Below are 27781 nucleotides of genomic sequence, written 5' to 3'. Positions count from 1 at the left end.
GCTCCCCAGTACTGCACGTAACGTACAGAATCAGGTGCATAGCGAAGGTACCCAGTCATGGCGGCTGCTTGCACCAAGATGTATCAATGGTGAAATAAAAAGTGTCAGTGGCGTCAGACATACATAGTCCTCCAAGCACCCATGGTTTCCTAGGTATTTTGTCTGAACTGGCCCTGACTAAGGGCCGATTTACGCTCGAGCCGTCCATCGCCGCAAGCCTCACCGCACGCTTGCGGTCGCGCGAAAAATTGCACGTATCCAGCACTTGTGCACAAATTACCATTTACACTGTGTGCACAGTGTATAACTTACACATTGTAAACCGAAATTCGTGCACAAGTGTTTGATACGTGCAATCTTTCGCGCGACCGCACGCGTGCGGTGCGGCGATGGGCGGCTTGAGCGTAAATCGGCCCTAAGGGGCAGGAAATCCCAGCATGTTCCATGAGCTTTTGGATGATAAGTCCTCGTAATGTACGTCTGGCGATTCCTGCTCGTCGAGCACACCCTGGAAGTGTTAGCTGTTGACTCTGAAAAGTTAGAAATGCTGCCATCTTCGATTTATTTGGATGAGTGAAGTGGTAATCGTTCGCGTGACATATTTTATTATGATATTTCGACATAAAGAAGGAAAACATAATGACGTGTTTGTCCGTACGTAATAATGCTGTTATTTCTCAGTTAGTGCGTGCATACGTTGTTGTACAAGCGAGCGCGCTTCCGTTACTTAACCAACGGCAGCACCCATTGAAAGAAGATAGGTCGGCCTGAGCAGCGACTAGCGCTGCAACAATTTTTTGGGGGAGGGGGGCTCATGCAAACCTCATACCAACCAGAGGTTCTACGGGGAGCAAGGGCCAGGGACGCCCCTTCCTGAATGGGACACCGAACACATAAACGTCCGTAATCTTCAGGCATCGGCGCACCCGGAGCAAGAAGTCTGCCGGCAAGTCCACAAGGTGGACTTCTTTGGAGTCGGGGTCAAGGCGCTCCACTTTCTCCTTGACCACGCCGGTGAGCCTCAAGTAGTCGCGAAAGCTGCAGTCCCGCACCCTCTCCATGGCTCGCTGGGCCATCTTTCGGGCCTCGGCGTCGGTGACCGATGCTCCTTGCCGCACCAGTTCCAGCAACCGAGGATGCTCGTGCAGGCGTTCGATGAGTCTGGCACCCCTGCGGTTGTCCTCGCCCAACACGAGCCTGGCTGCCACGCCGATTCGCGCTTCATTCTTGCGCACGAGCCCCTGCAGTTTCTGCGAGTGTTCAAAATTTTGTAAAGAAACAGCAATGAACGCGCGCGTGAACAGCTCGCGTCGGACATCGCGCCTCGCACCTCAACATTCACGGAGACCGATCTCTAAGGCCACGTGGTGGCCGTGATGGATGTGCAGTAAAATTGGAAACCATATGCGGCCCAACATAGGGCCGTAATAAGAGGAGTGTTATTACGCTAGAACTATTCTTAAGAGCATCGGACAATCTAAGGCAAAGCAAAGCGGTTGGCCCATGCCACACTGCACTTACTAACGAAAAGCTTTGTGCATTCCGCTGCTAGCTGTTAAAACACGCCAACCATGACGTCAGTGGTCAAGGTTTTCGAGAAAGAAAAACTATGCTCTGGAACGAGTTGGTTTGACATAAGTATGTCCTAGACCAACGAGGGAAAACGACACACAGATAACTCACTATTTCATTATTTCGTTCTTCAGAATATGTAACGCCTAATCCCAAAGCCACCGAAAAAGCACAGCTGTAATGTCCCGTGTGCACACAATACAATAACATTTTTAAACTTGCAAAGCAGCCGCCTCACTGTGGCGATGTAGCGGGCCTTATACATCTGCATGAGGGATGTAAATGTAGAGACGCGTCCATACGTACCTTCAATCTGATCCAGCAGACACATAACATGTATAACAACCAGACTACTTCCGTTTTTTAGCTTTGAGCGAGGTAAAATTGCACACTCAATCATGGAGATTAATCTTGTCCTTACATCAATCACGACATATTGTAAACACGGTTACGGACACGAGGCTCTCGAGTCTTGATCTTTTCTTTTTTTGCTTCGACTGAAGGCATAGTGAGAATAAACCGCGAAAAAAAAATACGGTCAGGCCTCACTGCAGCTCTAATAATTTAATATAAGAGCTTTTCTGCAGTCAGTTGCAGTTTCATTTCTGCGTTGTTGCGACTTCATGACGCAGAAGGCGGTAAGCTTAGAGCAGGAGATTGCGACGTTTCGACACTCGCTCCGACTCGCTCGGTTGTCCGCAATGCTGCTGCTCATTGGCAGGGCCGATGTAGCATCATAACGGACGACCGAGAGGGCGTCAAAGCGTCGCAGTGTCTTTCTCCCACGTACTGTGTGATGACGTCACAACACACCATCCTTCCGGGAATCTAAACCGAATTGGCAGTAGAAAAGCAACTCTTCTTAAATCATTCACGGCTATCCAAAGCTTGTTACTTTTCTCTGTAGAGTTTTGAGAATATTCATGTAATGGAGGAAAAAAGGAGCTGTTTCTGATGTCATGTCAGCTGCCCGTTAACCAGGTAAGTTGTCCTCAAATTACTGTTCGTTAGATATTACGCAGCCGATACCGCTTAAGGCGACGCCAGACATAATGGTAATGCTGAGTCGGAAAATTGTACTTCCGCAATAGCACGAACGTTTCAACAAGCGAAACATCTGTAAGACAAGAAAGAAGGCAAAGTAATCAATGCAGAGTATACAGAGAAGTTCCTTCGCTAGCTCCTTACGACAGCATGCATTGCAGCAGAGTATCCCACCAAATTCGCAGGAGGAAGCTTCTGCTTTTCAGCTACCATGGAATCATGATTAAGGGCGGATGAGTAATGTTCATCTTCGTGGCTTCAGGCGTGTTTCTTATCTAATCATTATGTTTCACTTTGCTAAATTTTAAAGCAATTACTGCTTTTAAACAAACCAAGGTAATGTCGCTGCACCCACGCAAAATCACTGCGAATTGTCGCACCTCCCTATCGCAAAAGCCATATACGCCATCACTCCCATACGCAATAATTCAATATGAAGAATATAGGACCCTGCATAAAAACCACTTTTTCCTAGGTGAACGTAATTGGCTGGCGCATCTGCGTAATTTGACCTTGAGTTTGACAATGTACATTCTCACGCTCTCGCCGTGATGGCGACAAAGCTTCCCTTGGAAATTATTTTTTGGAAACTGCGCTTTGTTGAGCCTCACATACATACTACCGCCATTCTCACCAGCACTGCGGTATTGACTGGAAACTCCGTCACGGGAACATTCCCATTTATCTCTCTGGTTTAATTCTTTTCACCCGCCAGATAAATGCAGACTGACTGGATGCATGTTCCTCCCGTGCATGAGCCGTCGCACCTGGAACAAAGCGGCTGAATCGCAAGCGTGTCTGGAGTTTTCGGTATTTTTCTTTTTTGCTGCACCAAAAAGCAAAAACAAGAGATCGTAGAACCATGGACCTTACCCTCATCCAGTGCACGTAGAACTTCATGTTCCGCGAATTTCTGTGATGTGGGATGCACGAGTCGACATCTCTGCAACTGGGAGCCAGGCTGATCCCGATGAGATTTCCATGCTCACGAGCACAGTCATGGAGCTTGTCAAGGTGTTTCGGTTGTACCTTGACGCCCACAAAACTTAGTCTAGTGATGTTGGCGTTCCTCGCCAGCGCCAAGATCACCCGGTCGTACATGTCGACGCAGCGACCGCAGAAATCCGTTATCCCTGCGTGATCATCGGCGACAATTTCCAAGTGGGTCAGCGTGGACGACTTGGCTAGCCAATCCAACACGGTGTCGAACGCAATGTGACTCATCAAATCGCAGCAGATATTGACTGACGTTGAGGTGCCGCGGCGGGAGAGCACCTCGCAGCATGCCTTCAAAGGTTCCAGGTCGTGTTGGGCGCGGAACTCGATGCGGAGGTTGTCGAAGTTCACGTTGGAAAGTTCCGTGGATGCCAATATCTTGGGTGCGTTCCGATACGTCACAGAAAGGTTCATGAGCCGAACGCGGTCGCCAAGGCTGAGCTCCTGGATGGTTTTGGAGAGGACCATCAGATCGGCGCTGCCTTCGCTATCCGTGATCAGCGGCACTTCTTGCAGTACCACCTTCTTCAATGTCTTGTTGTCAGCGACAGCTTGTAATAGAGTGCGAAACTGCGATTTGTCCATGTCTGGCAAAGTGAGGCGCAGCTCGTGCAAGCTGGAGGTCGTCCGCAGAGCTTTGAGCCAGACCTTCCTCCACTGCGCTACATTATTGCATGAATATCGGCAGCCGTTCAGGAACTGGCCGCGGTAGGTTTGTCCTGGCCGAGGTAGCTGGAGGAGACGTAAGGTAGGGCAGCGAAGAGCCAGTTCGGCGAAGAGGGCGGTCACTTCAGTGCTGAAAAAACGCATGAAAAGAGAGGCTTTAGAAGTTTGTGCGAACTCATATCTAATGCACTGTTGCCTTATGAAGAAAGGAACAAAAATTATACGATTTGCAGATTAGCTCAGATGTAGACGTGGGCAGGACAGAGTCGCAAGATAGACAAACTCATGATCACTAGAAGCTATAGCAGTAACTATAGCAGATGACGCTTCCAAAGGCGCAGTCGTATAGGGCTGTTAGTGAAGGAGTCATGATGCACGCGGAAGGCAAAGGTGAACTTGATTTCACAACTATTTGGATTTGAAGGGAGCATGCACTAGCTCGTCATTTTAATGCACGCTTAAGGATCGCAAGGGGTGCGTTGAAGAGATTGAAAGTGCGACATGGGTGAAATCGAAGTCGCAGCACAACCAAAGCTAAGCCACTGAACAGACTAGTTTGGGCAAACGAGTTAAGATCAGGGCCGTGAGAGGGGAAAGGGGGGCAGCTGTGGGCTCCTGCACTCAGCACAGCCTTGTGTGTTTGCGAGGATGGGCGAGAATAAGGGGAGAGGGGGGGGCTGCCACTCACTCGCTCGCTTTTACTGTTGGGCTATTTGCTTACATTGACATCAATCGTCGATGGTATCTGCACAATATCATTCGTACCTCCCGTGAAGTGCCCAGCACGTGACCTCCAAGTCTCAGCTGCGCTTTGCGGAGGCTCACAACGTGTAGTGCACGATTTGCGATTACAACAGGAAATATTATACTAAGCCCTATGGCTCCTCGTTATAGCTCTAACTTGTACCGAAACACTGATAATAAACAGATAATTGCATTGTAACACGAAAGCAAATGCTAGTTGTCTGCATCTATTTGATTCCTAGAAAAAAAAAAGTCGCAGTGCCGCCGGAAACGCGAAAGGCTATTTGCGATAGAAAATTAGTACATAGCTGTACGAAATAAGGCTAATTTAAGCCGCCGTGTAAACTCGTAAACATTCGCTTACTGGCTAAATTAACAACGATAGAATATGTAAGCATGACTCCACAAGGACGTAGAAAGAGGCAGACACACTGAGACAGCGCTGTCCTTGTGTGTCTGCTTCTTTCTACGCCTTCGTTCAGTCGCGCTTGCACATTCTATCATTGATTCAAAAATATAGCCCTCCAACATGTTTTAATTAAATTGACAAGCACAGCGTCACGCGCGCACAGGTAAACATGAACACATCTCGCTCGATGAGCGCGATGTAAATGAAATCGAGTGGTTACTTACAAGATTTGATATCCGATGGACAATCCCAGACTCAGTTCTTCCAAGGTGGTCATTTCACAGAGCGCCGGGATGAGTGTTTTCCAGAGAACGAGGTCATCGCAAATGGGGCCGTCGCTCAGCGTTAGCTTCTTCAAGGTGGCGGCGCTGGTGGTCAGGTAACGGGCAAATACTTCCCCGGGCGTGCCGTTGAAGCCGGCTCTGTACACGCATCCTCCGACAGCTAGATCAGCTACGGTGCGGTTGGCTATGAGCGCCCTGACCAACTGCTGCACGTTATCTGCGCTCATTTCCAGAGCCCTCACATCAAGCGTCGTGAGGTTTCCGAGAGCGCGTCCCAGAAGATGGCCATGGCCAAATTTAACCGTCGAGTGGAGCGGATCGCTCTCGGTTTTGAAGACGAGCTCTTCGAGTGATGGCAGAGAGTGGACGACCCCGAAAACGGGAAGGTGATTGGGGTCCTGGCGAGAGTCGTCATCCACTAAGCAGACAGTCAAGCTTTTCAAGGCGGCACTCTTCCTCAGTGCATCTAGCGCCTGACGGGTGCAGCAAACCGTGGAATATATTTCTAAAGCAGTGAAGCAACCTGAGTGACAAGTGAGCAGATCGTTGGCGAGCTTGAACGCCGAGGTTCTCACCGGGTCGTCCGGTGGAGCCCAGAGTGGGTAGTTGCAGGCCGAATTCTGAGTCACTGCCAGGCGGGCGCCACCGACCTGTCGGACGTCCTCGCACAGTTCTAGTCCCGCGCCAAGGAGCACTTTGTTAATGGCTTCTTGGTGCTGAAGCAATTGGCATCTCTCGTCGGTGGTCTTGGTGCACGGGACACACAGGTTGGGGGGTTCCATTTCGTGCTTCGACGTAGCGCACGCCTATTTTGTTTAAATTTTATTTAACGTACAGGTTGTAGGTGGAAGTTCAACATGAAGGTCGTGCTTCCGCACCAAGGACGTACTTGAACTCTTGAAGGTTTGCCATCTGCGGCGGGGAGAGAGAAAAAAAAAACAAATTAAGAGAGGATTGTAGAAAGGGGCATACTTTCGACTACGAGATAGACTTAAACGAGTCCTCAACCAGTCCGCGGTTAGGATACTCTGCTGTGAACATCTCTGCAAAATTTGGCCGTCCTACGTGGAGCTCGCAAACGGACTGCGAAATTTATTTCTTTACTTAAGATTATTTTCGAATTTCCTGAACAACTGTACGAACAAGACGCGTGACAGACCCATCTCGGAAGCCTAAATATTCAATGGCCTTGACTTGGTGAGAAATCGCCAGAGTAGCACTTTAAGGAGTCGGTGAAGATTGCTGCTTCCTTGTGTTTGCCATAGATAGACAAACTAAATAGATAGATTAATGTAAACTTGGGATGGGAATAGAAACAATCTGCGGCAATCTAATATTTTCCCGACTGTTTTGGTACAACGCTACATCCTACACATTGGTGAAGGTTGTAGCACACGAAGAGTCTAGGACACAGAAGGACGTGGTACACACAGGTGCTGAATTGCAACAGTGGTTATTTCGAGAACCAAATATCAAAGAACCACATATATAGGTAACAGTATTCTTCAGAAATCATCACAAAAGACCGTTGTTTCTGTGTTATAAATACGCCGCAAGTCAGCAATCTACTTAGTCGCCTAAACTCCATAGAAGTAGACAGGCACGTACCCAGGATATTTCGGGGGGTGGGGGGGTTAAGCCAAGGTAAGTTTTCTATGAAATGAGGGGGGGTACCTTTACTAGTACAAATGTAAATAAGGCCCACAATTAGCCATAAAGACGCATCAACCCGCCAACTGGAAATGAAATAAGGGGTATCTCACAGGTACACCTGTGAGGCACCCTAGCGCGAGGCGGTACATGAACGTAGCTAGCCTAGCGTTAAGGAAACTGGCCGTAATGAGCTTCCAGCTTGGCCTGTGGGCGGACAGATCGTATCTTTGGCAATGCAGAGGGAGACCTGGGCTGAAGATATTGACTAGTTGAAATTACATCTATGCCGGGGGGAACCTTGCGGAGGCATACCAGAGAGTTGGCAGGCGCCGCATAAATAGTGGACGGGGAACCTGAGGGAGGCACACAGTGGGAAAATCTTCTTTGCGAAAACGAACGGAGTCGGGTACTAAGAAAAAATGAAGTAAAACTACGAGTCAGGAGCATATCCGAGTTAAGAGCGACATGGGTCCACCTGACGTGTATTGCAGTAGCCACGATGCCGAGAATTCCGAGTCCTCGCTTATCCTTAGGCAGCTTAAGCACCTGCCGAGCTACACAACCTGTTGTACCTTTCCAGAGGAAACGAAAGAGGACCCTCTTCAAGCTAAGCTTGGTTCAGGTTGAAACATGAGTAACATACGCCACGTACGCAAGGAACGAAAACAGAAGTGAGTGAAGAATTGTCGTTCGAGCAGTTAATGGGCATGCCAAAGCGCTGAATTCCCGAATCCTAGTTTCAAGCTTCTCCTTAGCTTGTTGACAGTTTTCAGGAGACGGACCGTGTGGATCAAACAGACATAACTCGACGTTCAGGCCGCAAGAGGACGACTAGCAGTACTCTTCACGGCGAGAAGGAATTCTTCATACCGGTGTTCAGTTGCGTTCATATCGACACTGCGCGTAGCAACATAACGACGATGGCGCGCCAAGGCAGCGGTTACAAAGGACCGCGGCTTCATGGCTAGCGGAGACAAGGCAGTGCCCATGCCGCTTCCGCAGGGCTCTTTGCTCGCGAAAGGTATGAGGTGTTGAGTGGGTGAGGCACTTTTCGCCGCCAAAGCCATTGTGCTGAAGCGGCAAAGAGCGTCTGCGTCTTAAGGCAGGGGTCATTGTACGCGTCAGTCGGAAAGGCACCCCATCGCCGACGTCAACGACCCGCGCGTTCCCGGTACTTTCTCTACTAGCATTGTCCCTGTGGAAGCGCGGCATGGCAGCCGACTTCTCTCCGCTAGCCATGAAGCCGTGGTCTTTTGTAACCGGCGGCTGGTTTTAGTGTGGGTGGAAAAGCAACCGAAGGATTATGTCCTTTTTTTTTTAAACCTCAAGTGGGCGAGAGTGAACTGCGCCACCGCAGACAGGACGAGTGAGAAAAACGAGCAAATATTTACAACACAAACCAGCTGTCACTCGTTTGCGTGGGGGCTGATTTCGTTTTGTAGCTATCTCGGCATCTCTCGGCTTCGTCCGAGGATAGAGCGGGAACCGTACCACTGAGTGCGTCATGTGGCTTAGCTATTTTTAGGAGTCAACGCTTAGTCACGGATCGTGTTGAATTTTTCGGCCCACAGTAGGGAAATTCGTGGGACGGGTATTGGTGCGGCTATCATTGCGGTCGTCGTAACTAGGTGCCCGGTTCGGCCCAGAGCGAAGCTCGCTTGGAGCTGTCTAGGAGCGAAGCTGTCTCTGGACCGCCCTCAGATACGATGACGTTACATACTGATTCATATGCACTGAAATGATATTGAGTTCAGCTCATCGCTCTCCCACCGCGAGGACAACTGTCATCTAGATACATATTTTTATTCCGGGCGAAAAAACATATTTCAATTCCGAATGGGAAATTGTAGTTGTTCTGCTCTTCTGTAGAGGAAAGGTATTGCACGTGTAAAGGTGCAAAAGCCTCCCTTAAATCCCATATGGAAACTGCACGTGGCTCACCGGCTAATGCTTGATAAACATCAATTACACATTGCGTCCTCTAGCCAATTAGTTAACACTATTATGTCAGTCAATCATAAAAAAAGCGACTGAAATATTGTTCTTGAGGTGGCACATAATCATGCATGAATGCGCTGTTTGGGGCACAAATATATGCGTCGCTTTCAAGTAAGGCATGGCATCAGAACTTTATGTAACAACTGCTCTCTTTCTTTTTAAAATGCCGAGCGCAACAAAATACAACATAAATGTTTATGATCTTTTATGCGACATGGAAAAGCACATTATAGAATAAATTTTAACGCTCACCTTTCACGAGTAGCGATCAGGTCTATCCAGTGGTCTACAACACACGCAGACGCAGGGCGATTGACGAACGAGTGGCAGTCAGGTTGACGTCATGGCAGATAGTCACGTGGCCTGCATGCGCACTATGCCCCCCTTTCGCCACTGGAAGGAGAGGCGCCTATCTGAAGGCCTCCTATCGAGCTATGTATCGAGGGTCGCCTTCTTGGTCTTGTCAAGTGCTGACATATTTGTCACGGGCGAGATCTCACCGAGCATGCAGCCAGCCAGCTGTACGCCAGGGGGCGCACCTGCAGTGGCACGCACGCCGAAACACAGCCCTCCCCAGGAATGTTCCTCGGAAAAGTTGTCGAGCAGAGCAACAGCCGGGAACCCTTCCAGACGCGGTGACTGTTGTACTGTGCTGAACGAACATTGTTTGAGGGAACTGTGTTGGAGGACGTCACGCCTTTTTAGCTGTCCCCTAGAACGGGTTCCCGGCACCGCGGAGACGAGCAGGGGGAATGCTGTCGGCGTGCACATGAGGTCGAGAGTGGAGGTGAAGCGGGGAGAAAGAAAAAAACAGCAAGAACAAACAAAACGAGCTACCGGATGTGACGATAATCCGCCTTTCTTCATGGCGCGTTGGCGCATGCGGCCATCCCTAGCGGATTAGTCGCTAAACGTTTTGAAAGGGTCGCGCTCTAAAGTCACACGAAAAAAAAAAAGAAAACGCTCGGGCGCGCTTTGCTTTAAACACTCGTGCCGTGTACCGCTTTGAAACTCTACTGGTAGCTCGACGTCGGTGCGGCGCCGAAAGGGTGCGTAGCGTAAAAGACTGCAACTGCACTTTAAAGCAGAAAGCGGCCAGGGCATCGTCCGAGTTGTCCGGACGGCCCCGCGAGCCTGGTAGTTGCCGTCTTTAATTGATGGCTAACAAATTTAATGAACAACCCGTGCGTTACACTTGGGCGACACTTAAACACGCCATGTTGCTGACGAACTCTTCTTGCAGCGTCGGTCCTCCCTTGAAGGTGGTGGCAGCGCGTGACCGACTTAAGGTACTCGTTCAAGGCGCGGTAACACTGGGTCGATGCTAGACCGACGAGACGCTCACGCCAATTAATGACCGACTATTGTGCATCACTGAAACCTTTTTATCGTACCAGGTTGACAACGACGCAGCCGGCGAGCGCGGTTGTACTGCGACGGGCTTTCTTGTCGACGGCACCGGAAAATCGGCGTGCCGACAGTCATTCGACCGCACCCGGCGCGATCGGCCATCTAACCGACAACTCAATAGCGAGATAGTTTTGCTTGTATATATAATTAAACGTGCTCAAAATGAGTCAAACACGCCGACCGAGTTGAAATGCACAAGCGTTAACCCTTTCAAGCCGTGCCCATGAAGTTTGAGCCAATGTCAACCCTGTTCAGCGAAGGTTAAACCTGGCGTCGTCGAGTTCGTGCACCCGCTACTGGTGAACCTTAACTGAAATGTAAGCAGTTAAGTCGAACGAAACTTCCTTTATAGTTCAGTTCTGGCCTTAGCGATTTGAAATCAACCACACTTTACTTCGCCCGACACGTACACAATAAGCGGCAAGCGGCGACACAGCGCTGCGCCGACACCTGTGCGTCACCTGTCGGTCGCATTCGCTACGTTTATGAGTGGGCCTGTACGTGTTACTGTGGCGACACATTTCTCAATTTCAGAGATGCACTGTTTGCCTCTGCGTAAAGAGGCGAGGAAGTTTATGCTGCTGTGTATTTGGTACACAGCAGCATAAACAACCGCCTCGCTCAGTTATACGAACACCGTGCGAGCGATGGCATCCGTGCGTATTCGCGAAAGAACAGCGCGGCCTACAAATAAGCACTTATGCGAGCACGGTTTTCTTTAAGAATGCTCTATGGCACGCGCAAACTGTAAGTATGGTGGAGTTAAAGAAAAGCGAGAAGTCATAAATTAACGTACCGTAATATACGTATCTGGATCACAGTCGCCGTTCACTAAGTGGTTCTACCACTCGTATTGACTCGTCTCGGTGTGGAACACGGGAGATATGCGCAGATATGTATGTTTTGCAACGCTTTGACAACATTTCATATGAGCGATGCACCCTTTCCATAATATGTAACGATAACAACGACCTGCGGCTCTAGATGTGCATGAAAACAAGAGCATCGCTTTGTTAAATGCGACGTGGAAGGCTGCGCTCGAAGACTTCTTGAACATCCAAAATGCCTAAAGATTATGTGCAAATATAATGCAACAAGCGATGTCCAAGTGCAGAAATCACCGACAAATTCCGAAGCAGCCGTGTCGCCAAACGGAATTCGGCGTGCCTTTATCGGCCACACTGTTTGCAGAACAGCTCACTCAGGCCTCCTCACCCAGTAGTCGGCGAGTGCCGCATGGCTTCCACGAACGACTTGCTATCCCGAAGAAGCTATTCGCGATTCACGAAACGCACAACCGACGAACAATCAACGTGGGCGCAGGTGCACAAATCAACTGGCGAGAGCCCCGGGACCCTTCCAAAACGTTTTCAACGGCACGGGGCAGCACAGGAAAACGAGAAAAAAAAAACGCGGATTTTACGTAGAACGACGCGTATTAGGCTTCGTCGGCTGACGGCATCATTCAACGGCATTCAACTTCGTTTTGAGTTGATATCGAGCGCGTTGTGTTGCCTGCGTGTGTGCTATCTGTTCAGAATATCTCGTTCTGGACATTCTTATTCGCGCTGTTACTTATATTAAGCGATATAGCTTATTCGGTGGTCATTATTTTGAATCAGTGTGTCTTGACCATGCGTACGTTTCTGCCGTCTGATTTTTCCGTTTTCGCGTCAAATGTTTCGTACTGATACATGACGGTACAAGTTAATAATTTATTCAGAGTACCACTATGAACCTGCTCCTTCCAATTATTCTATTATGTTAGTATTCTCGAGGTATAACTGTCTGCTTATGCAAAACAATATTGAAACTACTGCAGCTCACATTCGCAGTTGAATTGAATTTTTCTTGGCACAGAATCTAAGAACTGCAGACAGCATAACTATATTCGTGCTCATTGCAAAAGCCTAATGCCATTGCTCTGATGGCGTTATGTAAAACTTCACATGCTCAGAACTTACCTTGAAGTCTGGCCGGGAGCATTTCAACAGTTTTGATGGGCATTCTGTCTAGAGAACTTTTTTTTTCTTTCCCTTATTGGAGCTTTACCTTCGTTTTGATATCGCAAGTTCCGTAGAGTGTCACGCCACCTCGTGGCCATCGACGAATTTTTTTTTCGAAGCGTATCGGAGTAACCGCAGGTGGCGCCGCGCTAGCGAATTTGCTTGCTCTCTTCGCGGCGGCCGGTAGGCTTGATCATCTGTTTTTACCCGTCGTTTGTGCAATAACAAATCCAAAAGTAATCGCACCTATTGCGTGCCCCAATGCACCGACAGAGCTGTGGCAAGTGAAGTGAGCCTCCACTCGTTCCCCAAAGATGTGGCAAAGAAGAAAGAATGCGTTGTCAAGCTGCGAATTGGCAAGGCTTGCGCACCACCGATGAAAGTGTGCAGTGCGCATTTCGTCGGCAGCGACTTTTTCTGGAACCACGTAACTCAGAAAACGAAAGTTCTTTGCTAATGTGCATTTTTCATTTCTCTACGGAGAATCGATGCGTTAGTCGGAAAAATATAGCTTGCGACAGTGTATTGGAGCAATGCGAACGATGGTGTGGATTTGATCCCGAGTATATGAAGTACGTGGACGAGAGTATCCTCAGGTTTATCCTGCATCAACTCGTAGTGTGTAGTTACCGCGCTGTCTCGTTTCGCCAGAAACGCTCTGGCTTCCGTTCTAGCTGCACCACGTGCTCCGCTGCGCGGTCAAGCTCGAGCTGCGCACTTGTGGCCAGCGCAACGAGAACACACGAGTATTCGAAGTAAAAAAATGCAGATTCCGGGCGCTGTGAGAATCGATGTAAGCGAAGTCTTCCGTGCTGGATGCTTTGATTGACGATAATTAGTGGTGATGTTGACGGCTAAAGCTTCATTTATTCAACGTTTAGGCTAACACGGGAGTGGTGATCGAGTTGATGTTAAACGTTTCCTTGCGTTCACCACCGCTGTTTGTCTGCGTAGTACACAGAAGACACAGGGACAGGTTTTTGCCTGTGGTGTTGTGCACCAAATTTTATTACCTCTGAGAGGGTTGAGCGTTGCCATTGCCTCACATGCCACATCGCATTGTGGAAGAAGTATTAAACTTGAATTGGATTATCGGGCTGTACGTGCCAAATCACGCTCGGATTATGAGGCACGCCGTAGTGGCGGACTCCGGATAAATTTTGACACCGTGAAGTGCTTTAACGTGTCCCAAATAAAAGTGCACGTGCGTTTTCTAACCATCTCCGTCGCGCGCTGCCATCTCCTCGACGAATCAAGAACTCGACGCGGGCGAACATTTTCCGCGAATATTGGATTGGCGTTAGTAATTCTCCAGAGAACATCGAGGACACGAATGCTAATTTAACGGTCGTACAACGTACAACTGTCTACATTATGGCGATTCACGACCCCAAGAGCGCTCAGTGGGGATTCTTTAAATTTTCTGTATTGATAGGAGCCAGCCACAGGCTCAGATTTTTTCGAGAACCTTTGTTCGTTATCTTAATGACGCTGCCACGAGTTATTTACGGCAAGCCATGGAAGCAAGCCAATGCCTGGTTTCTTGCATAGGTCTATCTCGACGAAAATCTTGGTTTTGTTTAGACAGCTGAATACAACTTAAATCCGTATTGATCACGGCAGAAAGAAAAAAGAAACTCCGCAAAATGCATGCACCATAGGAGCGGAGGTCGTTCTCTGCAAGTGTCCACCTAGTGGACATGTCCATTCCGTCCGCTGCTGAGCTTCTGATTGGCTGGGCAGTGGTGCACGTCAGAAGCAAACAGGCGACCTCAGCCAATCTATACCCTGCAGCAGCAGACTGAATGGTCATGTACATTAGGTGAACACTTACAGAATAGCCCTCCAGTACTGAGCGTAACCCACGAACCCGGGTGTTTAGTGAAGGTACCCGGTGACGGCGGCTGCTTATCCCGAAAGTGTGAGCGGCGATGATGAGCGACGTCAGTGAATGACATGTATAGTATCCTGCGTATTCTTTCTCTGCTGGGCCTGACTTACGAAAAAAATATTGTAGCATGTTCCAGCAACTTTTCGAAGATAAGTCCTCGTAATATACGTCCGGCGAGTCCTAGTGAGGTACAACCTGGAAATGTTGAGTCTGGATAGTTGGAACGGTTGCCATGTTTGATCAATCACGAAGTGAAGCGGTAATCATACTCTTGACATATTTTATTGTACGATTTCTCTAAAATGTAGAATATTATGACCCCATTGTCTGTACATAAAAATACCTTCATTCGTTGGTTAGTGCATGCATGCGGGGTTTGTTGTAGAGGCACGCATGCTTCCGCAACTTAGCCGAGGAGACCACTGCTTCCAAGAAGATTGGTCAGTATGGGCAGCCAGTGGCATAGTCAAAATTCTTCTCAGGGCTTGCGGGTGGGGAGGGAACGGGGTAATGGGCAGATCTTTACATTAAAACAGATTTCACGGAGGTTCACAGGCCCGGTGGGCCAGTCACAGACTTGGCATTGCAACGTGTGTTGTCTTCAGGTATCCGCGTACGCGAAGCGAGCTGTCTGCTGGAAAGTCCGAGAGGTGGGCCCTTTTAGGGCCGGAGTCAAGCCGCTCCACTTTCTCCTTGACCACGCCGATGAGCCTCATGTAATCGCGAAGGCTGCAGTCCCGCACCCTCTCCATGGCTCGCTGGGCCATCGCCTGGGCATAGGGGACCGATGCATAGGGGACCGATTCCCGCGCCAGTTTCAGCAACCGAGGACGGTTGTGCGGGGTCGTACAGGGTCTGCAGGGACGCCCTTGCAGACGTCCTCGCTGCCACACTTATCCAAGCGGCGTTATTGCGCATCATCTTTTGCAGCTTCTGCGAGTATGTAAAATTTTGTAGAGAAAGAGCAATGTACATGTGGGCGAATAGCTTGCGTGAATAACGCCCCTCGCTTGGAAGGCTATCTCAATAATAACGGAGGCCGAACTCGAAGGCTATATGGTGGCTGTGCTGCATGTGGTACAATACTGTTGACGTACGCCTTGAAAGCCATATACGGCACAACATAGGACCATATTAACATGGATGTCATTACGCTATAACTATTCTTAAGAACATCGACCAGCTGGCCGTTGCTTTTACTTACATCACGAATATGTATGTATATATATACATATATACACATATATATATACACATATATATATACATATATACACATATATATATACATATATACACATATATATATACATATATACACATATATATATACATATATACACATATATACACATATATACACATATATACACATATACATACACATATACACATATACATACACATATACAGATATATATATAATGATCAGCAAGAAGAATGACTCCATGCCAAACTGCACTTACTAACGAAGAGCTTTGCGCATTTCAGTTCTGGCTGTTCAAACACGTCCGCCATGACGTCAGTGGCCGCTTTCCTCCACTGCAGTGCGGCGACATGGTTTTCTAGATAGAATTATGCTCTCGCACGAATTGGTGTACATTAGCATGGTCTGGTGCCAAGGGAAAACGACAGACAAGAGAGTAAGCTAGCTCTCATTGTTTCTGCAGGTAATTCCCAACGTTAAAGAATTTTCTCTGAAAGAGCACAGTTGGTATGTGTCGTGTTGATAGAATCTAAAAACATTTTTCAACTTGAAAAGCAAGAGCCTTCCAGTGGTGATGCAGCGTGCCTCACACATCTGCATGAGGGATGTAAATGTAGAGACGCGTCCATACGTACCTTCAATCTGATCCAGCAGACACATAACATGTATAACAACCAGACTACTTCCGTTTTGTAGCTTTGAGCGAGGTAAAATTGCACACTCAATCATGGAGATTAATCTTGTCCTTACATCAATCACGACATATCGTAAACACGGTTACGGACACGAGGTTCTCGAGTCTTGATCTTTTCTTTTTTTGCTTCGACTGAAGGCATAGTGAGAATAAACCGCGAAAAAAATACGGTCAGGCCTCACTGCAGCTCTAATAATTTAATATAAGAGCTTTTCTGCAGTCAGTTGCAGTTTTATTTCTACGTTGTTGTGACTTCATGACGCAGAAGGCGGTAAGCTTAGAGCAGGACATTGCGACGTTTCGACACTCGCTCCGACTCGCTCGGTTGTCCGCAATGCTGCTGCTCATTGGCAGGGCCGATGTAGCATCATAACGGACGACTGAGAGGGCGTCAAAGCGTCGCAGTGTCTTTCTCCCACGTACTGTGTGATGACGTCACAACACACCATCCTTCCAGGAATCGAAACCGAATTGGCAGTAGAAAAGCAACTCTTCTTAAATCATTCACGGCTATCCAAAGCTTGTTACTTTTCTCTGTAGAGTTTTGAGAATATTCATGTAAAAAAAGGAGCTGTTTCTGATGTCATGTCAGCTGCCCGTTAACCAGGTAAGTTGTCCGCAAATTACTGTTCGTTAGATATTACGCAGCCGATACCGCTTAAGGCGACGCCAGACATAATGGTAATGCTGAGTTGGAAAATTGTACTTCCGCAATAGCACGAACGTTTCAACGAGCGAAACATCTGTAAGACAAGAAAGAAGGCAAAGTAATCAATGCAGAGTATACAGAGAAGTTCCTTCGCTAGCTCCTTACGACAGCATGCATTGCAGCAGAGTATCCCACCAAATTCGCAGGAGGAAGCTTCTGCTTTTCAGCTACCATGGAATCATGGTTAAGGGCGGATGAGTCTAATGTTCATCTTCATGGCTTCAGGCGTGTTTCTGATCTAATCATTATGTTTCACTTGGCTAAATTTTAAAGCAATTACTGCTTTTAAACAAACCAAGGTAATGTCGCTGCACCCACGCAAAATCACTGCGAATTGTCGCACCTCCCTATTGCAAAAGCCATATACGCCATCACTACCATACGCAATAATTCAATACGAATAATATAGGATCCTGCATAAAAAACACTTTTTCCTAGGTGAACGTAATTGGCTGGCGCATCTACGTAATTTGACCTTGAGTTGGACAATGTACATTCCCACGTTCTCACCGTGATGGCGACAGAGCTTTCTCTGGAAATTATTTTTTGGAAACTGCGCTTTGTTGAGCTTCACATACATACTACCGCAATTCTCACCAGCACTGCGGTTTCGACTGGAAACTCCGTCACGGAAACATTCCCATTTACCTCTCCGGTTTAATTCTTTTCACCCGCCAGATAAATGCAGACTGACTGGATGCATGTTCCTCCCGTGCATGAGCCGTCGCACCTGGAACAAAGTGGCTGAATCGCAAGCGTGTCTGGAGTTTTCGTAACTTTTTTTGCTGCACCAAAAAGCAAAAACAAGATCGTAGAACCATGGACCTTACCCTCATCCATTGCACGTAGAACTTCATGTTCCGCGAATTTCTGCGATGTGGGATGCACGAGTCGACCTCTCTGCAACTCGGAGCCAGGCTGATCCCGATGAGATTTCGATGCTCACGAGCACAGTCATGGAGCTTGTCAAGGTGTTTCGATTGTACCTTGACGTCCACAAAACTTAGTCTAGTGATGTTGGCGTTCCTCGCCAGCGCCAAGATCACCCGGTCGTACATGTCGACGCAGCGACCGCAGAATCCGTTATCCCTGCGTGATCATCGGCGACAATTTCCAAGTGGGTCAGCGTGGACGACTTGGCTAGCCAATCCAACACGGTGTCGAACGCAATGTGACTCATCAAATCGCAGCAGATATTGACTGACGTTGAGGTGCCGCGGCGGGAGAGCACCTCGCAGCATGCCTTTAAAGGTTCCAGGTCGTGTTGGGAGCTGAACTCGATGCGGAGGTTGTCGAAGTTCACGGTGGAATGTTCCGTGGATGCCAATATGTTTGGCGCGTTCGCAAAGGTCACAGAAAGGTTCATGAGGCGAACGCGGTCGCCGAGGCTGATCTCCTGGATAGTTTTGGAGAGGACCATCAGATCGGCGCTGCCTTCGCTATCCGTGATCAGCGGCACTTCTTGGAGTACCACCTTCTCCAATGTCTTGTTGTTAGCGACAGCTTGTAATAGAGTGCGAAACTGAGCTTTGTCCATGTCTGGCAAAGTGAGGCGCAGCTCGTGCAAGCTGGAGGTCGTCCGCAGAGCTTTGAGCCAGACCTTCCTCCACTGCGCTACATTATAGCATGAATATCGGCAGCCGTTCAGGAACTGGCCGCGGTAGGTTTGTCCTGGCCGAGGTAGCTGGAGGAGACGTAAGGTAGGGCAGCGAATAGCCACTTCGGCGAAGAGGGCGGTCACTTCAGCGCTGAAAAAACGCATGAAAAGAGAGGCTTTAGAAGTTTGTGCGAACTCATATCTAGCGCACTGTTGCCTTATGAAGAAAGGAACAAGAATTATACGATTTGCAGATTAGCTCAGATGTAGACGTGGGCAGGACAGAGTCGCAAGATAGACAAACTCATGATCACTAGAAGTTATAGCAGTAACTATAGCAGATGACGCTTCCAAAGGCGCAGTCGTATTGGGCTGTTAGTGAAGGAGTCATGATGCACGCGGAAGGCAAAGGTGAACTTGATTTCGCAACTATTTGGATTTGAAGGGAGCATGCACTAGCTCGTCATTTTAATGCACGCTTAAGGATCGCAAGGCGTGCGTTGAAGAGATTGAAAGTGCGACATGGGTGAAATCGAAGTCGCAGCACAACCAAAGCTAAGCCACTGAACAGACTAGTTTGGGCAAACGAGTTAAGATGAGGGCCGTGAGAGGGGGAAAGGGGGGCAGCTGTGGGCTCCTGTACTCAGCACGGCTCCTGTATTCAGCACAGCCTTGTGTGTTTGCGAGGATGGGCGAGACTAAGGAGGGAGGGGGGGGGGGGCTGTTACTCACTCGCTCGCTTTTACTGTTGGGCTATTTGCTTACACTGACATTCATCGTCGATGGTATCTGCACAATATCATTCGTACCTCCCGTGCAGTGCCCAGCACGTGACCTCCAAGTCTCAGCTGCGCTTTGCGGAGGCTCACAGTGTGTAGTGCACGATTTGCGACTACCACGGGAAATACTATACTAAGCCCTAAGGCTCCTCGTTATAACTAACTTGTACCGAAGCACTGATAATAAAGAGATAATTGCATTGTAACACGAAAGAAAATACTAGTTGTCTGCATCTATTGGATTCTTAGAAAAAAAAGTCGCAGTGCCGCCGGAAACGCGAAAGACTATTTGCGATAGAAAATTAGTACATAGCTGTACGAAATAAGGCTAATTTAAGCCGCCGTGGAAACTCGTAGCCAGGCTGATCCCGACGAGGTTCCTATGAGTGCAGGCGCAGTGAAAGAGCATGTGGAGGTGTTTCGAGTTTACCTTGACGCCAGCCAAGCTTACTCGAGCAATGTTGGCGTTACACGACGGCGCCCAGACCACCCTCGTGTACATGCTGGCGCAGTCAGGACAAGAACTCGTTTTCCCTGCGTCCTCACAGGCGACAATTTCCACGTGCGTCAGTGTGGGCTCCTTGGCTATCCAATTCAACAAGATGTCGAACGCGGGCTGATAAATCAACTTGCAAGAGACCTCGATTGACGTTGAGGTGCCGCGGTGAGGGAGTGCCTCGCAAGATCCCTTCAAAAGATCCGGGTCCTGTTGGACACTGAAGTCGAAGCGGAGGTTCTTGAAGTTCAAGGTGGAAAGCCCCGCGGATGCCAGTATGTTGGGCGCGTTGTCAAATGTCACGAAAAGATGCAAGGCAAACGTGGTCGCCGAGCTTTAACTCCTGGATAATTTGGGAGAGGGCCGTCAGATAGGTGCTGGCTCCGCTATTCACTATCAGCGACACTTCCTGGAGTACCAACTGCTTAAATGTCTTGTTTTTAGCGACAGCTTCTAATAGAGTGCAACACTGCGGTTCTTCCATGCCCGGCAAATAGATGCCCAGCTCGTGCAACGTGGAAGTCGTTCTAAGTAACCAATTCCAGGGTACCAGCCACTGCGCCACGTTATATCCTCGCACTTGGTAGCGATTCAGAACTGCGTGCGGCAAGGTTGTGCTGGCCAAGGTAGCAGGAGGTGTCGTAGGGTAGGGCAGCGAAGAACGACTTCCGCGAAGAGAGCGGTCACTTCAGAGCTGAAAAAACACGCATGAAAAGCGAAGCTTTAGAAGTTTGTGCGAGTGCAAATCAAGTACCTTGTTGGCTTGTGAACAAGGGAACATGATTTATACCGCCGACAGATTAGCTGACATTTAGACGTCTGCTGAATAGATTCGCTTAGAAAGGCAAGCTCAACATGACTAGAAACTATTCAAGTAACAATTGCAGATATCTTCCAACGCTGCACTCGTATTTGGCTGTGTGTAAAGTGGTCATGATGTGCACCGTAGACAAACGCAAACTTAATTTCTCAACCATCTTGTGATGAAGGGCGCATGCAATTTCGTGTCAATTTCATGCGCGCTTTAGAGTCGTAAGTAAAGGGGTGCGCTACTATGAATGAAGCTGCAAATCGTCCAAATCACAGTCGCAGCCTGAAGCTCCAACCGCACAACTCGGGCATAAGAGTTAGGATGAAGGCCTAGGGGGGGGGGGGGGGGAGAGCGCACGGGGCAGGCTGTCCCGGGGACTATCACTATACTTCATTCGTTCCATCACTCGGGCCAAATGCTTATATTAACAATCATCGTCGACGGTTGCTGCTTTTCCTCGTGCATGCCAAATTACTGCCCACCGCGTGGCTTCCGAGTGTCGGCTACGCTTTATAGATTCCGCCTTGTTTGTTTTGTTCCCGAAAAGCGCTAATCGATTCTGTACTTGTTTAATTGCTTTGCAAGTTTGAAGTTTAAGTACATTCAGAATAATACCAACCGCAGCTTCGATTTTACTCACTGACTTCAATAAACAGCGGTAATGTATGTTATGCCACAAGTCTTCGCCCGAGGGCAAACGATTTGAAGTGCGGTAGAGCAATGCCCTTGTTCGGGAAGTGCCTCTTCTCCCTCCGCTATACATTTCTACCTACACCCTCTCTGGACTCGCGCGTTAGTATAGAAAGCTTAGCGTTGCAGTTTCTGAAATGTTTCTGAAAGAGGTCACGAATAATTACAGCTGTCAAGAGGCTAATGTGGCGACACCCAGTGAGCTCCGTAACGCATTGTGCACATTTGAGGTGGACGGGCGGAGAGTCCGAATTGTGAGGAATGCTGCATTCCTTAGACGATAGAACACCTCTTGTGCTTCTGCCCGCGATTTGATGCACAGAGAACATCCTTGACAGACATCTCGTCAAAATTTGCCGTTGGAACATTAACTGAAAAGATTCTATTTGGACCTTCGCCTGATCATTGTCATAAGCCTCTCATAAGCCTCCATTGTCATTGTGATCTGAAGTCTCTCAAAAAATTTTGTTTATGAGAGCGGACTGGACAAGAGGCTATGAAGCATCTTGGAGCGCACAAGATTCTCACCACCATCTTCATAATCAACGTCTTCTCTATTCTTTCTACACCCTTTGCCTTTCCCCCAACGCCGAGTAGCAGGCCAGGACATTGATTCAGGCCGACTTTTCACCTTTTGTATTATAATAAATACCTCCGATTCTCTCAATGCGGTTGAATTAAAACGAGTTTCTCGCGTCGCTTTTCTGCTGACTCGCTCCTGTCATGTATACACAACCTTTGAACCACCCCCGACACAGTGTGCCAGACAGCAGCAGCCACAGCACCAGCAGTGGGGAAGTCGAAGAAAGAGGACAAGAAAGTTTCGCTTTAAAAAGGCAGAGTGGTTACTTACAAGATTTCACATCCGATGGACACGTCCAGAGTCAGTTCTTCCAATGCCGTCCCTCTGCAGAGTGCCGCTATCAGCGTCTTCCAGAGAACTTGGTTATCGCAAATGGAGTGGTCGCTCAGCGTTAGCTTCTTCAGGGTGGCGGACGCATGGTTAGATAACAGGCAAACAGTTGCCCTGGTGAGCCGTCATCGAAAACAACTCTGAACACGGAGCCTCCTACAGCTAGTTTGACTATGGTAGGATTTACTATGAGCCCACAGAAAAGCGTCATATATTGTGGGTTCAGTTCCAGCCCCCTCACATCAAGCGTCGTGAGATTTCTGTGAAATCGTGACAGAAGCACACTGTAGAGAAATTGAACCATCGGGTTGGGTTTAGAAGAGCTCGTCTTCTAAAGACGAGCTCTTCTAAAGATGGCAAACATTCGATGAGCCTGCCAACGTGATCATTCACCTGGCGAGAGGTGTGATTTACCAAGGAGACAGTCAAGCTCCTCAAGGCGGGACAATTGCTGAGTGCCTGTTGAACGCTTCATCAGGTAATAGGCAAATAGTTGTCCATATAGGCAGTGGAGGCCAGCACTGTACACGCAGCCTCCTACAGCTAGGTTGGCTATGGTGCGGTTTGCTATGAGCGCCCAGACAAACTGTTGCACATATTGTGGATTCAGTTTCAGATCCCTCACATCAAGCGTCGTGAGATTTCTGAGTTCGCGCTAGAAACCAGCAATCGACAAGTTCAGCCGCCGGGTAGGGCGGACCGCTCTCTGTTTTGAAGACGAGCTCTTCTAAAGATGTTAGAGAGTTGATGAGTCTGCCGATGTGAGCGTAATTGTTATCCTGGCGAGAGGTGTGATTTAGTAAGCAGATAGTCAAGCTCTTCAAGTCGGGACAATTACTGAGTGCCTCTCGCACGTGGCGGGTGCAGAAAGCGGCAGAGTAGACTTCCAAAGAAGTGAAACAATGATGACAGGTGAGGAGGTCAGTAGCGAGCTTGAACGCGGCGCTTTTCATCGGGTCGTCCGGTTGAGCATAGTGTTGGCTGCAAGCGGAAATCTAAGCCAGGGCGAGGCGTGTCCTTGTGTCGCGTGTCCTCGCAAAGTTCTAAGCCGGCACCAAGGAGCACTTTGTTGATGGCTTCTCGGTGCTCGAGCAAGTGGCATCTGACGTCGCCGTTCTTGGTGCAGGGGACACACTGGCTGCTTCGCGCCATTCTCGTTTTGTCGTAGCGTGTGCAGGTTTTTGTTCACGTAGAGCTTGTAGGCTGAACACTTCCCGCCTGAGGACGTCGTTGAAATCTTTAATCGGTGTCTCCTGCGCCGGAGAGAGAAAAAAGATTAACGGGTAAATTAACAGAGGGCAGTAAAAGCGTGCATTGTTTCAATGACGTCAGACCTAAAAGTTTTTACTCGGGCGGCCGCGCGCACCCATTTGATTCGCTATGTCTTGAAAGTAATGTGCGATGGGGACCGAGTCCGCCGTGCGCTGTGGTTTCATGAATTTGTTCGCGTTGATGCGAGACCCAGCGGGAAGGTAAGTTAGCTCGCTGCAGGCGCGATTCCCCACTCCAGCGTTTTCACAGCGAGTTTTTGTTGTCAACGAGCGAGAGCTTTTCATGCTTACTTGTGCGCGCGTGATAGCATGCTTCTTAATTTAGACGGTATGCCCGTGTTTACAAGCTCACAGCGCTAATAAAACAATTATGGTTACTTCATATGGCTGCCCACTAATTTGCTACTACAATCAACGCTTCGCCTTGCGGGCGCAGCTGCAACTTTATTTATAGAAACAAATAGACCAACATTCCAACTATTACGAAGAACATTTATTCACTATACAGTTTGAACCATTATCCATGACGCGTTGCCACCTGGGTGGGCAATCTGATTATTCGCCCTGCTGACGTCAGATGGTCTACACGCGTCAGTTGATGTGGGGTGGCTGAAAACGGGGTAGCGGCTCCGCCCCGATTGGTAGATGTGCATTTGTAAGACCTCATAACAAAATCACACGCTCTACGCGGAACAGTTAAACGCGTTCCTTGTTAAAGCGCGGGTGCTTCTAATACATGTAAAATGAGAATTCGTTTTTCCTGGCAACCACTGCACCAAATTTGAGGAGGTTTCTTGCACTTAGAAGGAACATAAAATCTAGTGACGCTTTCCTTGTGTATCATAAGATCTGCAGAACCACCCTCATGCTTCCTGCTGCAGTTATATGCACAACAGCTAGGAATAGCGCTACCACAAAGAGCAGAAAATGCACAACGTTCGCTAGGCTGAACTAAAGCGCTGAGCCAGCCGCTGAGGAGAAAAATGGCGCGGACGAAAAAGAAAAGCACATGCAAAACGCAAGACTCGTGCGTTTCCAAGGGCAACGGCAGGGAAACCAATCGTCGTGCAGAAAAATAGGCGCAAGATCACTTCCCGCGGGAGGCGACGGGCGGGGCACGGCGGCGGCAGAATTCAAAGAGTGGCGGTACTTTAAAGGCACGCAGGCGGTAGCGCCGCGGAGCGGCCAGTGAGAGAAATGCTTCAATGATTATCCGCGTAATGCTTCCTAGACCTCCGTGCATGTGGGCGCGTTCCTGGTGCGTTGACAGCTTGTATATGCACGCACCACACAGAAAATTTTAAAAACAACGCGATATGTTGTATGCATCAGTGCACAATCAAGCAGCGAAGCTCGGAACAGGTCTTATTTCCTCTACGACGGACGAGTTTCTAAAAAGGGGGTGACGATGTTTCGGATCGGGAAGCCTGTGACACCGCCAATGATCGTTCATAGCGCCCAATTCCTCGCAAGAGTCTTCTTCCGAAGCGGCATCAGTAAGCAAAATGCTGATCGTCGACAGCGACAAGGAAAGCGTAAACATTAAACTTTAATGGCGGTGTGACAGTAGATTATGTGAAGCGGACGTGCAACTCCCCACGAAAAGACAAGCTAACGTGTTCGCGCCTAATGCACTACGACGTCATAAGACTGTCTGAAAGCTGCCACAACAGTTGATTTGCAGACCCGTTAGACAAGTGTGTGCGGTTTTAGAATACCAGCTGAGAATAACCGGTGAGTCATTTCGAAAGAAATAGAAACGGTCGATTGTAATAACGTGCAGAGCATACGCGGAGTTGTGTACACGCCCGGGTCTGTGTCTTGAAGCATTTTTCTAGTGTAGTATTTTGGAAAGCGCAGTGGATTTATGACTGGTTCCTCTGGATTTATGACCCAGTTCTTGCGTACGCAAGCCGCTGGCGCCCCCCAATCTAAAACTATCAAAGCCCTTTCATGCATGCGCGTTTTCGCCGACCAGGTAAACACGGTAGTGGCCCGTGGATGGAAGGGTTTTAATCCTGATGACCTCTGTGTTGGCCATCATGGATCACCTGCTGCGCCGCCTTTAGTCTGTGTGGGTTGCGAATAAACGTTGCAGTCGTGCACGCGAAGTGACATTTATAATTATTATTACTTGTTTTGAAGATGTATATACACCAAACAGGAAAAAGTAAGCGAGGAGCAGGCTGCCAACTGCTGCCGGAAGGGGTACGACGCCCGACTACTCTTCAGATGGGAGGAGGCAGAAACATAGAAATGCAAGGTACGAAGATGGGGAGAAATGAAAGGTGACAAATCTCAAAGAATAAAGCAGCGCACACACGTCACACACAGTAGGGCCGGTCCCTGCAGGTTACGTTACTAAAGAATGCTAAAATAGAAGAAATAGTGCATGTCCGAGATATTTTCCTGAACAAATGTTCGCGAAATCACGGCAGCAAGGTCGCCCTTGAAGCGCCTTCTTCGACGTAAAATCTATGCTGATGCGGCAGAGATCATCTAAAAGAAGGTGCATAGTACGCGCCAGTCGAAACCACGCCCCATCGCCGAGGTCAACGACCCGAACATTCCCGGCAGTTTCACTACCACTGAACTGCGCTAGTCTTGAAGCCGTGGTCCTTTGCAACCGGCGGCTGGTTCGAGTGTGGGCGGAAAAGCAACTAAAGAATTATGTTTTTTTTTCACAAGAAAGTTTAGAATCGTTTGCGAGGCTGTTGATTTGGTTTTGTGGGTGTCTCTGCTTCGTCACAGGATAGATCAGGAGTAGTTTTATTGATGGCGACATAATCTGGCTCTAGCTTCATTTGTTCGATGTCAACAGTCAGTCACGCACCGTATCGAAGTAATCATATCACAATAATGAAATTGGTGGGGTGCGTATTGATGCGGCTATCACCGCGGTCATCATATCTAAGCGCACGCCTTCGGCTCAAAAGCGAAATTCGCTTCTCAGGTGTTGCCGGGCCTTACGTTAGATACCATAGCTTCAAATACTGGCACATGTACAATTAAATGATAATGAGGTCAGCTCCCCACTTTGGCACCGCGAAAACAACTAATCTGGTTGCACTGATTTGTTCCACACGAAAAAAAAAGAAACATATTGCACTGCTCAATTATAAGTGATAGTGATTCCTCCCACCTGCAAAGGAAGTGTACTTGCTCGTCTAAAGGTGCAAGAACCTCCCTGAAAGCCGTTCGCCTGACAAAGCACAAAGGAAATTATCATATACATAATGCGAACACTGGCAAAGGCACTACTAACTTATCGTGACACGTTGGCTAGTGCGCGCAAAGGATCACGTAAGCACTGCGCTATAGCTTTCTTACCCTACTACTTGAGTCTAGTAAATTAGTTCTCATCAATACGTCAATCAATAATGCTCAGAAAACAAAGAAAAAAACAATGAAATGTCGTTGCGGTACCGCAATACCTGGCATGGATGGCCAGCTTGGAGAACAAAGATGTGTGTCGCTTTGAAGTGAAACGAGGCACCCCATTTCTTTTTTGTTTTACTTGTAACAACTACTTTTTTTAAATTTCGAGTGCAGTAAAATGCAACGTAAACGTTTACGACCTCTTAGCGACATAAAACGGGCAATGGAGGATTAATTTCGAAATTCACCTTCTAGTGGAATGTCAGGTTCACAGGTAGCAGCGGTCCACCACACGCGCAGTCGCAGGGCGAGTGACCGGCCAATGAAAATCGGGTTGACGTCACGGCATATAATCACGTGGCCTTCACGCGCACCCTTTCGACGGTTGCGGGAGAGGAGCCCATCTGAAGACCCATCGAGCTATGTATCGAGCGTCACCTCCTAGTCCTTGCCGAATGCTGACGTATTTGTGACGGGCGATAGCTCACCGCGCAGGCAACCGAACTGAACGCAAGGGATGCTTCTCAGAAATGGCGTCGAGTGCAGTCGCAGCCGACAACAAT

At 48.5% G+C, this 27781-nt stretch overlaps 1 protein-coding gene across 10 annotated transcripts; it reads right to left on the bottom strand.

Moving 5' to 3' along the window:
- Window positions 1-692: 692 nt before the first annotated feature.
- On the bottom strand, window positions 693-22768 carry LOC139049131 (uncharacterized). 10 transcript variants are annotated; one of them, XR_011508129.1, is made up of 5 exons: window positions 22510-22768; window positions 20090-20849; window positions 18114-19031; window positions 17932-18027; window positions 15479-15606 (listed from the first exon to the last, which is right to left on the bottom strand). XR_011508129.1 is itself a non-coding variant. In XM_070524358.1 (4 exons), the coding sequence occupies exons 2-4, from the start codon at window positions 6495-6497 to the stop codon at window positions 813-815; spliced, it is 2199 nt and encodes a 732-aa protein (XP_070380459.1). In that variant the 5' UTR covers window positions 6498-6627; window positions 9619-9743; the 3' UTR covers window positions 693-812. The 10 variants fall into 10 exon arrangements, 3 of the variants coding, with proteins under 3 accessions (XP_070380459.1, XP_070380461.1, XP_070380460.1); XR_011508128.1 differs by having other exon boundaries at window positions 17932-18013; XM_070524358.1 differs by lacking the exons at window positions 15479-15606; window positions 17932-18027; window positions 18114-19031; window positions 20090-20849; window positions 22510-22768 and adding exons at window positions 693-1250; window positions 3490-4408; window positions 5656-6627; window positions 9619-9743.
- Window positions 22769-27781: the final 5013 nt, after the last annotated feature.

Source organism: Dermacentor albipictus, chromosome 8 (assembly GCF_038994185.2).
Source record: "Dermacentor albipictus isolate Rhodes 1998 colony chromosome 8, USDA_Dalb.pri_finalv2, whole genome shotgun sequence".
In the NCBI taxonomy this organism is placed as follows: domain Eukaryota; kingdom Metazoa; phylum Arthropoda; class Arachnida; order Ixodida; family Ixodidae; genus Dermacentor; species Dermacentor albipictus.
This window is presented reverse-complemented; position numbering and strand designations above follow the sequence as displayed.

Excerpts from the sequence above, each read along its gene's own strand:
- LOC139049131 (XM_070524358.1), bottom strand. The coding sequence starts at position 6,497 with ATGGAACCCCCCAACCTGTGTGTCCCGTGCACCAAGACCACCGACGAG. Across the intron at positions 4,409-5,655 it reads TCCATCGGATATCAAATCTT|CACTGAAGTGACCGCCCTCT; the intron begins GTAAGTAACCAC and ends GCGTTTTTTCAG. Across the intron at positions 1,251-3,489 it reads TCTACGTGCACTGGATGAGG|AAACTGCAGGGGCTCGTGCG; the intron begins GTAAGGTCCATG and ends GAACACTCGCAG.